Source organism: Lipotes vexillifer, unplaced genomic scaffold (genome assembly GCF_000442215.2).
Source record: "Lipotes vexillifer unplaced genomic scaffold, Lipotes_vexillifer_v1.1 scaffold531, whole genome shotgun sequence".
In the NCBI taxonomy this organism is placed as follows: Eukaryota; Metazoa; Chordata; class Mammalia; order Artiodactyla; family Lipotidae; genus Lipotes; species Lipotes vexillifer.
Genome location: NW_006799583.1, coordinates 691,586 through 704,076, shown reverse-complemented (window position 1 = coordinate 704,076; position 12,491 = coordinate 691,586). Strand labels below are relative to the sequence as shown.

The 12,491-nt window shown below is 38.7% G+C and overlaps 1 protein-coding gene across 1 annotated transcript in view; it reads right to left on the bottom strand.

Moving 5' to 3' along the window:
- Positions 1–220: 220 nt before the first annotated feature.
- Positions 221–12,491, bottom strand: part of SYT16 (synaptotagmin 16) — a 116,416-nt gene continuing 104,145 nt past the window's right edge. The window contains exon 6 of the mRNA XM_007471703.1: positions 221–624. Within this exon, the coding sequence (XP_007471765.1) occupies positions 311–624 (314 nt within the window). The 3' untranslated portion in view covers positions 221–310. The remainder of the gene's footprint in view (positions 625–12,491) is intronic.

Below are 12,491 nucleotides of genomic sequence, written 5' to 3'. Positions count from 1 at the left end.
CAAAATTTAATAACCTATTAAGAGAAATTAACTCAACATCATTCTTCTCAACTACAATAACATTTCCAATAAAGTGTACTCGACAGTGCATATGGGCTTTTAAAAAAAATTACAGTATTTAAATCCAAATCAAACCTTTGAGAAACCCAAAGATCCCTCCACCCCCAGAATGTCCTAGGGTCTAGTAGAATCCAATCCCTACTTAAAGCCTGTCTTTAACAAAAGCCTGCCAGCAAGCACTGAGTTGGTATCAGTACTCAAAACACGGGTCACCAGGGTAGGTATAGCCCACAAACACCTCTTGGCAAACCTAGGATTCGAGTAAAGTGTGCCACCTGCAGACCTGCTGCCCTTTGGTCTCCTTCATTTCCTCCCAATGGTCTTGCTCCTCCCCTCCACTACTGTTTTGACCCAGAGCAATCCAACCAATCATCTCTTTACGCTTCATGGTACGCCTGTTATACATAGAAATCACCAACGTAACGTCAGAGAGCTGAAAGAGGGCCACCTGGAAAACAAAGGTCTCCTTATAGACAGGATTGGGCTGACCACGTCGGATGGATGTCTTGCAGCGGGACATCTCTTGACCCACAGAACTGAGAAGAAAGAGCTTTCCATATGTATCTGAGGAAACAATGGAAATGAGAAAACGTCAGTGCCTTCCGTTTTGCTAGTTTAATTGCAATATCTACACGGGCTGTACATTTTTCCTTTTTAACATACTGAACAGCATCTTTAGGCCCGGAACTTGCTGTAGGACTAACACATCTTACATGAGCTCTTCAGGAAAGGGATTACTACCTTTATGCTTAATGTTTCATGCGGCCCACCATGGGGCACCTTGCTGATGTTCATTAGAAGCTCTGTATGTGCAAGGGTATGTACATGCACAGGCACGTGTGCAATGGTATTTGTGGACATGCACAGTTCTTCATCCACATTTATGTAACTATAAATATACATTTTGCTCTATGTGCCTTTCTTTTCATTGTCAAAGGGCTGTTTATGCCTAAAGAGTCTCTTCTCATCTCATTCTCTACATATTCTTTGGACCATGTTATCCACTCAGTGACAACTACCAGATCTGTATCTCTGGCCTAGATTTCCCTCCCAAGCTCAAGATCTAACTGAATATCATACTTCTTCTTGTGGAAATCCCATCTCACACTCATCACGTCTCCAACTCTTAAAAACTTGCTGTTTTAGTACTCTCCAGCCCTGTGAATGGTAGCATCATCTGCTCAAGTACCCAAGTCAGAACTCAGGATGGCATTTTTGACTAGACTGGCTTCCTTACCCCTAGTCCAGTCAATCAACCACCAAGTTCTGTTGATTCTACCTCCTCAATAGCTCCCAAATCCACCCACTTCCTTGCATCCCAATGCCACTGAACTCTCAGTGTACACCATCAGCTCAGGTCACCAGCATTTCCCACCTGCATTACTGCATGTTTCTTCACTGATCTCCACTCACTGGATTGTCAGAGGGGTCTTTGTAAAATGCAGATCTGGTTGTGTCACTCTCCCTAATAAACACAGACTAAACCTTCAATACATCCCACTAGTCTCAGGATAAAAGCTAAATTTCTCGGTATAGACCACATACCCTGACACTTTTATCTTCCAGTTTCATTATGCACCACCGTTGCCTTTATACACTGCATCCCCACTACACTGAATACCTTATCCTTCCAACCCACTCTGCTGTCTCTCCCTTTCACTCCTGCATAAGCTATACATGCCCTGATATCCCGAATGATATCTACCTTCACACGACTTCTATTCATTAGTTTAGTTTGGATGTCACTTTATCCTGGAATCTTTGCTGACCACTTGCCCCCATGCTGACCATCTGTGGGCTCCATCAAAATCTAGTTTTAGCCTCTCTCAGCACTTATTACCCAGTATTTCCATTGCCTGCTTATTTGTCTGCAAAACTGTCAGTTCCCAGATGGGAGAAAGAGAGACTGCCCTGTTTACCACTGTACCGCGTGCCTGGGGTAATGCCTAACATGTGGTAGACACTCAGTAAATATTAAATATTTTGTAATGAATGTCTATGAGCAGCCAGGAGGCTCAACTTTCTTTTTTCTGTTGGACTTAAGTTTTCAAACTTGCAAACTGGAGCTAAACCCCTCATTTTATAACACCTGCACTAGAATGCCATGAGATGGTGACTAGCATCATAGGTTTAGTCATTTATAGAAAGTAAGTACTAACATCGTCTATTACTTTTACTAAAATTCCTGAATGGATAATTACAAAGAAAATTATATGCTAAGAAAATTCTATTTTTATTAAAATCATTTACCAATTTCTTGACTTACTCTTTTTTTTTTTTTTTTTTTTTCCCCTTTTTCCCGGTACGCGGGCCTCTCACTGTTGTGGCCTCTCCCATTGCGGAGCACACGCTCCGGACGTGCAGGCTCAGCTGCCATGGCTCACGGGCCCAGCCGCTCCACGGCATGTGGGATCTTCCCAGACCGGGGCACAAACCCGTGTCCCCTGCATCAGCAGGCGGACTCTCAACCACTGCGCCACCAGGGAAGCCCTCTTGACTTACTCTTAACTACAGTTTTTACCACTAATTTATGTGTCCTATCCTTTAAAAAAAAACCTACAAATTCCGGTGTTTCCCGAATTTTATCATTCTGTACATTCTGTTCAATGTAGGCTAAATGCTGATTAGTGTTTACTGCTCACTTTCCCACCTAACAACCAGTCAAACTTTTTAAAGTGTAAACCCAGAGCTCTGTAATTTACTGTTCTCTACAAGAGCATTGTAAGATAGGAAACAAATTACAACCAGCAGTTTTCTTTCTTTGTTGATCTTTTTCTATTCTGTTTTGATATGTTATTTTATGCAGTTATCTGCTGAGAAACACGAGGTGTGAAATTACACTTCAGGTGTGAAAAACACTTCTCTGTCTCAAAAACAGGGCTCTCCACTCTTCAAACTACTCTACGGAAAAAGCTGTCAGAAAACCAACAATGGGGGAGTGAACTTGTGTTTCTGCAGCTGGACAGCTACACAATTCCTGTAGGAAAAGTTCAATCCAGTTACCAAACTGGTCTGGCAATTCTGCTACCAGTTATGGCAGTGAAAATTGAATCAATCTTTCAGACAAAGACCTGCTCATTTCACAAAGAGAGCAATTTCCAGCTTTATCCTGTCAGAAGATCATTTTCTAATTATGAGAAAGGCTACTTACTCCCAAACCACCATCAGTGAAGCTGAATTGTACCTGTATGACAACAGGGGGAAATAATAAGTTTATAAACAATCCAGTCTGAGGACACCTGACCAGAAGAAGAGAAATGTTGCTGATCATTCCAGCTCAAAAGGGTACCTTTTACTGGCTGTAATAATGGGCTTACTTCTTAGTGACCCAGGGCTGTGCCCAGAAAATTCTACTTGTGAGGGATAGTGGGGAGTAAGGCTGGGGTCTTTGGGGGTTCAATGACTTAATCTGATGAGCACCAGTCAGAATGGAAGAGAAAGAGTCAAGTAAATATGCAACTTAAGTGAGCTCTGTTTTAATTCTTTGGAATTGATAATACTTGCTGCAGAGCACCACCGAGCAGCATTTTTTTTTTTATTAAAACAGAAAGTCATAAAAATTATAATCAGTTCACTCAGTCCCATGTAATTAATTTATTTTTCATGTTGATCATTTGTGAGCACCTTTATGAATTCATCAGTTTTCCATTAGAGTTCTGAAAATGCTTATTGATTCAGTTCAGCCGTATAGTCAGTTACCAGAAACCTGTGCTTGTCAGAGTCTTTTCCATGAATTCCTTGAAGGTGAAACCCTTTTATAGGAACATTTTTGCAAAAGCATGAGAGTACACCCAGAACTGTCTGTAAATGACAAAAGACTTAAAAATGACCATGGTTAAAGATTTGATGAAAGTTCATAATAATGCAATTGACAAGGAAATTTAGTTATTTCTGAGATATATATTTTAAAGTATTAACTAGAATTATTACTTATAACATTATACCAGGACATGTAAGATTTTCAGAAATTTCATGTAATATCTGAAACATTTATATTAACATATTTCCATACAAATAACCCAAAGAAAGTTTAGTATTAGTTGTTTTTTTGTTTGTTTGTTTATACTGCAGGTTCTTATTAGCCATCAATTTTATACACATCAGTGTATACATGTCAATCCCAATCGTCCAATTCAGCACACCACCATCTCCACCCCACGGCGGTTTTCCCCCCTTGGTGTCCATACATTTGTTCTCTACATCTGTGTCTCAACTTCTGCCCTGTAAACCGGTTCATCCATACCATTTTTCTAGGTTCCACATATATGCGTTAATATATGATATTTGTTTTTCTCTTTCTGACTTACTTCACTCTGTATGACAGTCTCTAGATCCATCCATGTCTCAACAAATGACTCAATTTCGTTCCTTTTTATGGCTAATATTTCATTGCATATATGTACCACAACTTCTTTATCCATTCATCTGTTGATGGGCATTTAGGTTGCTTCCATGACCTGGCTCTTGTAAATACTGCTGCAATGAATATTGGGGTGCATGTGTCTTTTTGAATTATGGTTTTCTCCAGGTATATGCCCAGTAGTGGGATCGCTGGGTCATACGGTAATTCTATTTTTAGTTTTCTAAGGAACCTCCATACTGTTCTCCATAGTGGCTGACTCAATTTACATTCCCACCAACAGTGCAAGAACGTTCCTTTTCTCCACACTATCTCCAGCATTTGTTGTCTATAGATTTTCTGATGAAGCCCATTCTAACTGGTGTGAGGTGATACCTCATTGTAGCTTTGATTTGCATTTCTCTAGTAATTAGTGATGTTGAGCAGCTTTTCATGGACTTCATGGCTATCTGTATGTCTTCTTTGGAGAAATGTCTATTTAGGTCTTCTGCCCATTTTTGGATTGGGTTGTTTGTTTTTTTAATATTGAGCTGGATGAGCTGTTAATATATTTTGGACATTAATCCTTTGTCCGTTGTTTCCTTTGCAAATATTTTCTCCCATTCTGAGGGTTGTCTTTTCATCTTCTTTATGGTTTCTTTTGCTATGCAAAAGCTTTGAAGTTTCATTAGGTCCCATTTGTTTATTTTTGTTTTTATTTCCATTACTCTAGGAGGTGGGTCATAAAAGAACTTCCTATGATTATGTCAAACAGTGTTCTTCCTATGATTTCCTCTAAGAGTTTTATAGTGTCCAGTCTTACATTTAGGTCTCTAATCCAGTTTGAGTTTATTTTTGTGTATGGTGTTAGGGAGTGTTCTAATTTCATTCTTTTACATGTAGCTGTCCAGTTTTCCCAGCACCACTTATTGAAGAGACTGTCTTTTCTCCATTGTATATCTTTGCCTCCTTTGTCATAGATTAGTGGGTCATAGGTGTGTGGGTTTATCTCTGGGCTTTCTATCTTCTTCCATTGATCTATCTTTCTGTTTTTGTGCCAGTACCATATTGTCGTGATTACTGTAGCTTTGTAGTATAGTCTGAAGTCAGAGAGACTATTTCCTCCAGCTCCGTGTTTTTCCCTCAAGACTGCTTTGGCTATTCGGGTCTTTTATGTCTCCATACAAATTTTAAGACTTTTTGTTCTAGTTCCATAAAAAAATGCCATTGGTAATTTGATAGGGATTGCAGTGAATCTGTAGATTGCTTTGGGTAGTATAGTCATTTTCACAATACTGATTCTTCCAATCTAAGAACATGGTATATCTCTCCATCTGTTGGTATCATCTTTCATTTCTTTCATCAGTGTCTTATAGTTTTCTGCATACAGGTCTTTTGCCTCCCTAGGTAGGTTTATTCCTAGGTATTTTATTCTTTTTGTTGCAATGGTAAATGGGAGTGTTTCCATAATTTCTGTTTCAGATTTTTCATCATTAATGTATAGGAATGCAGGAGATTTCTGTGCATTAATTTTGTATCCTGCAACTTTACCAAATTCATTGATTAGCTCTAGTAATTTTCTGGTGGCATTTTTAGGATTCTCTATGTATAGCATCATGTCATCTGCAAACACTGACAGTTTTACTTATTTTCCAATTTGTAATCCTTTCATTGCTTTTTCTTCTCTGATTGCCATGGCTAGGACTTCCGAAACTATGCTGAATAATAGTGGTGAGAGCGGACATCCTTGTCTCCTTCCTGACCTTAGAGGAAATGCTTTCAGTTTTTCACCATAGAGAATGATGTTTTCTGTGGGTTTGTCATATATGGCCTTTATTATGTTGAGGTAGGTTCCCTCTATGCCCACTTTCTGGAGAGTTTTTATCAAGAATGGGTGTTGAATTTTGTCAAAAGCTTTTTCTGCATCTATTGAGATGATCATATGGTTTTTATTCTTCAATTTGTTAATATGGTGTATCACATTGATTGATTTGCGTATATTGAAGAATCCTTGCATCCCTGGGATAAATCCCACTTGATCGTGGTCTATGATCCTTTTAACGTGTTGTTGGATTCTGTTTGCTAGAATTTTGTTGAGGATTTTCGCATCTATTTTCAACAGTGATATTGGTCTGTAATTTTCTTTTCTTGTAGTATCTTTGTCTGGTCTTGGTATCAGGGTGATGGTGGCCTCATAGAATGAGTTTGGGAGTGTTCCTTCCCCTGCAATTTTTTGGAAGAGTTTGAGAAGGATGGGTGTTAGCGCTTCTCTAAATGTTTGACAGAATTCACCTGTGAGGCAATCGGGTCCTGGACTTTTGTTGTTGGAAGATTTTTATTCACAGTGTCAATTTCATTACTTGTGATTGGTCTGTTCATATTTTCTATTTCTTCCTGGTTCTGTCTTGGAAGGTTGTGCTTTTCTAAGAATTTGTCCACTTCTTCCAGGTTGTCCATTTTATTGGCATAGAGTTGCTTGTAGTAGTCTCTTAGGATGCTTTGTATTTCTGTGGTGCCTGTTGTAACTTCTCCTTTTTCATTTCTAATTTTATTATACTTGAGTCCTCTCCCTCTTTTTCTTGATCAGTCTGGCTAATGGTTTATCAATTTTGTTGATCTTCTCAAAGAACCAGCTTTTAGTTTTATTCATCTTTGCTATTGTTTTCTTTGTTTTTATTTCATTTATTCCTGCTCTGATCTTAATGATTTCTTTCCTTTTGCTAATTTTGGGGTTTGTTTCTTCTTCTTTCTCTAGTTCCTTTAGGTGTAAGGTTAGATTGTTTACTTGAGATTTTTCTTGTTTCTTGAGATAGGCTTGTATAGGTATAAACTTCCCTCTTAGAACTGCTTTTGCTGCATCCCATAGGTTTTGGAAGGTTGTGTTTTCATTGTCATTTGCCTCTAGGAATTTTTTGATTTCCTCTTTGATTTCTTCAGTGATCTCTTGGTTATTTAGTACCGTATTGTTTAGCCTCCATGTGCTTGTGGTTTTTTTCCCTGTAATTCATTTCTAATCTCATAGCGTTGTGGTCAGAAAAGATGCTTGATATGATTTCAATTTTCTTAAATTTACTGAGGCTTGATTTGTGACCTGAGATGTCATCTATCCTGGAGAATGTTCCATGCACACTTGAGAAGAAAGTGTAATCTGCTGTTTTTGGATGGAATGTCCTATAAATATCAATTAAATCTATCTGGTCTATTGTGTCATTTAAAGCTTCTGTATCCTTATTTATTTTCATTTTGGATGATCTGTCCATTGGTGTAAGGGAGGTGTTAAAGTCCCCCACTATTATTGTATTACTGTCAATTTCCTCTTTTATAGATGTTAGCAGTTGCCTTATGTATTGTGGTGCTCCTATGTTGGGTGCATATATATTTATAATTGTTATATCTTCTTCTTGGATTGATCCCTTGATAATTATGTAGTGTCCTTCCTTGTCTCTTGTAACATTTTTTATTTTATAGTCTATTTTATCTGACATGAGTATAGCTACTCCACCTTTTTTTTTTTTTTTTTTTTTTTTTGTGGTACAAAGGCCTCTCACTGTTGTGGCCTCTCCCGTTGTGGAGCACAGGCTCCGGACGTGCAGGTTCAGTGGCCATGGCTCATGGGCCTAGCCGCTCCACGACATGTGGGATCTTCCCGGACCGGGGCACGAACCCGTGTGCCCTGCATTGGCAGGCAGACGCTCAACCACTGCACCACCAGGGAAGCCCTCCAGCTTTCTTTTGATTTCCATTTGCATGGAATATCTTTTTCCAACCCCTCACTTTCAGTCTGTATGTGTCCCTAGGTCTGAAGTGGGTCTCTTGTAGAGAGCATATAGATGGGTCTTGTTTTTGTATCCATTCAGCAAGTCTGTGTCTTTTGGTTGGAGCATTTAATCCATTCACGTTTAAGGTAATTATCGATATGTATGTTCTTATTACCCTTTTCCTAATTGTTTTGGGTTTGTTTTTGTAGGTCCTTTTCTTCTCTTGTGTTCCCCACTTAGAGAAGTTCCTTTAGCATTTGTTGTAGCGCTGGTTTGGTGGTGATGAATTCTCTTAGCTTTTGTTTGTCTGTAAAGCTTTTGATTTCTCCGTCGAAACTGAATGAGATCCTTGCCGGGTAGAGTAATCTTGGTTGTAGGTTCTTCCCTTTCATCACTTTAAGTATATCATGACACTCCCTTCTGGCTTGTAGAGTTTCTGCTGAGAAATTAGCTGTTAACCTTATGGGAGTTACCTTGAATGTTATTTGTCATTTTTCTCTTGCTGCTTTCAGTAATTATTCCTTGTCTTTAATTTTTGCCCATTTGATTACTGTGTGCCTTGGCGTGTTTCTCCTTGGGTTTATCCTGTATGGGACTCTCTGCGCTTCCTGGACTAGGGTGACTATTTCCTTTCCCACGTTTGGGAAGTTTTTGACTATAATCTCTTCAAATATTTTCTCTGGTCCTTTTTCTCTCTCTTCTCCTTCTGGCACCCCTATAATGCAAATGTTGTTGCATTTAATGTTGTCCCAGAGGTCTCTTAGGCTGTCTTCATTTCTTTTCATTCTTTTTTCTTTAGTCTGTTCTGCAGCAGTGAATTCCACCATTCTGTCTTCCAGGTCACTTATCCATTCTCCTGCCTCAGTTATTCTGCTATTGAGTCCTTCTCGTGTAGTTTTTGTTTCAGTTATTGTATTGTTCATTTCTGTTTCTTTGTTCTTTAATTCGTCTAGGTATTTCTTAAACATTTCTTGCATCTTCTCGATCTTTGCCTGCATTTTTTTCCCGAGGTCCTGGATCATCTTCACTATCATTATTCTGTATTCTTTTTCTGGAAGGTTGCCTATCTCTACTTCATTTAGTTGTTTTTCTGGGGTTTTATCTTGTTCCTTCATCTGGTACATAGCCCTCTGCCTTTTCATCTTGCCTATCTTTCTGTGAAAGTGATTTTTGTTCCACAGGCTGCAAGACTGCAGTTCCTTCTTCTGCTGTCTGCCCTCTGGTGGATGAGGCTCTCTAAGAGGCTTGATGGGAGGGACTGGTCGTGGGTAGAGCTGACTGTTGCTCTGGTGGGCAGAGCTCAGTAAAACTCTAATCCACTTGACTGTTGATGGGTGGGGCTGGGTTCCCTCACTGTTGGTTGTTTAGCCTGAGGCAACCCAACACTGGAGCCTACCTGGGCTCTTTGGTGGGGCTAATGACAGACTCTAGGAGGGCTCACACCAAGGAGTACTTCCCAGAACTTCTGCTGCCAGTGTCCTTGACCCCCACGGTGAGCCACAGTCCACCCCCCGGCCTCTGCAGGAGACCCTCCAACACTAGCAGGTAGGTCTGGTTCAGTCTCCCCTGGGGTCACTGCTCCTTCCCCTGGGTCCCGATATACACACTACTTTGTGTGTGCCCTCAAAGAGTGGAGTCTCTGTTTCTCCCAGTCCTGTCGAAGTCCTGCAATCAATTCCCACTAGGCTTCAAAGTCTGATTCTCTAGGAATTCTTCCACCCGTTGCCAGACCCCCAGGTTGGGAAGTCTGACGTGGGGCTCAGAACCCTCACTCCAGTGGGTGGACTTCTGTGGTATAAATGTTCTCCAGTCTGTGAGTCACCCACCCACCAGTTATGGGATTTGATTTTACTGTGATTGCGCCCCTCGTACCATCTCATTGTGGCTTCTCCTTTGTCTTTGGATGTGGGGTATCTTTTTTGGTGAGTTCCAGTGTCTTCCTGTCAATGATTTTCCAGCAGCTAGTTGTGATTCTGGTGTTCTCACAAGAGGGAGTGAGAGCACGTCCTTCTACTCTGCCATCTTGGTTCCTCCTCCCACTGAGCAGTATTTTATCTTCTGCTGATGATTCAGACGCCTCTTGGTGTCAAAACCATCATCAACAGGCTGAATGGGTCACAATCCCTAGATCGTCCTGGATGTTGTTCTTCTGACCCAGCCTGCCAACTGCTCTGTGGGTCACTTGTCTCTTTCTCCATAAAGGAAGATACCACATGTACCAAAAAAATTATGACAGCAAAATATCTGCAATATATCATGGCACAAAATTACGTCATTTGGGACTCAGAAGTAATTTTTCCAAAGAAACAATATAATACCTAACTATTTAACTAACCACAATAGTTAAATAGCTCATACAAGACACCTGCCAGTGGGCAGCATGACAGTCTACCAATTGTAATAGACTCAGCCTCGGGGAGGGGGTGGGAGTGAGGCACCACGATTCTCTGGGTAAGGGAAAGAATTTGGTCATTAAACCTCCCCTTAGCTTCTAATGTATTCATAGTTATAAAATATTTTCAATATACATAAGAGAGAATAATAGTACACATACCCAAGTATGCAGACTTGTGATATTTAGCATTTGTCATATTTACTATGGACCTTTTTGCTTTTTGTGTTTTAGGAAATAAAGTGTTATAATTGAATATCCTTGAGTATCCCTCCTAGATCCTGTTTGGTTTCCTCTATCACTGAAGGTAACTCCTCTCCTGGATTTGCAGCTCATCATCTTCATGTATGTTTTTAGCCTTTCACTATATAAATAGCTGTAAATAAAGATATCCAAAATATACTTAACAGTACTCTGCACATTTAAAAAGTATTTAACGTTTTACTGTATGTCTTCCCAAAACTTGCCTTTTTTGCAGTCAGCATTAAATTTTTTATATTACCTATATTATATATACACCTGTGATTCAAGTGCCATATAGTCTTCCAGTATATTAATAAACCACAATTTATTCATTCATAATTTTAACTAATGGACATTTTAATTGCTTCTAATATCCAAGAAGTGAAAAGATTTCAGTGAACATTTTTCTATATTTTACACTGTACCAATATTTGAGAATTTCTCTAATACATACCTAGGAGTAGATTACTGGCTCTTTACAAATTCTAGAGACAAAATCTTGTTATTTTTATTGCTAGTATCTTCTCCCTGTCTGTAACTTATCCTTTTCCTCTGTGTAGTAACTTCTGTAGTATAAATGCTTTAAATTTTTGTGGTCAGTTTTATCAATGTTTTCTTTTTAAGTTGACATATTTAAAAAAATTGTTTAAGAAATCCTACCCAAACCCAACAGTCTTCCACATTTCTCCTATGAGTCTTAAGAGTTTGTTCTCCACATCTGATCTTTAATCCACCTTAAACTGATCTTTGTGTGTGGTATAAAGTAGGGATCTAATTATTTTTTCCTATATGGGAAGCATTATTCATTTAATAGCCCATTATCTCCCAGCTGATTTGTAATATAATGTCGATCAGATATCGTGTCCAGCTTTAGTGTCCTTCCCCTAACTTGATAATATTTATCATTTTAGAATATATTTTGACCTGCTCAGTAGAATCCTTCTATCATCTTTTTAAAAGCTACTTTAGTAATTTTAAGCTCTTGCTTCATTTAACTGGCTCTTGCATATGAATTTGAGAATCAGTTTGTCAAGCTCTCTTTTTAAAAAGAAAAATACACCCAAAAAAATCTGTGGGGATTTTGATTGGGATCATACTGGGTATACAGATTAATTTGGGGAAAGCCGTTATTTTCACAATATAGATTATTCTAAACAATGAACATGGTTTATCTATTTAGTTTTCTTTTGTGTCTTTCAAACAGTGTTGTGATTTTTAAAATAATTTTCTTACTCATCTTTCATTAATGTTATCCTTTGGTACCATAGGTACTGTTACTCTTGTAAATATCCATGTGTTAAAACTCTACTTTCTAACTGTCCTTGATGTATTAGAAAACAAGTTTGTATTTTAAAAAATGTTATAAGTTTAAATTTGTAGGTTTTCTTGTATTTTTAATGTAGACAATCGTATTTTCTACAAATAATAGCAGTTTTGTTTCCTCCTCTCAAGCTTTAATTTTTATTTCTTTTTCTTATTCTACTGAATTGCCTTGAGTTTCCAGTCTAATGCTGAGTGAGAGTGATGCCAGTGGGAACCCTTACTTCGTTCTTGACTTTAAGGGGATTTCAGGATTAAGAATGATGGCTAGGGTCTATTTTCTTAAAACACCCACTATCAAGGTTAAGCAAGTTCCCTTTAATACAAACAACTAGTTGTTGATATTTAATACCATTTCTACCTTTCTAAGCTCTTTCCC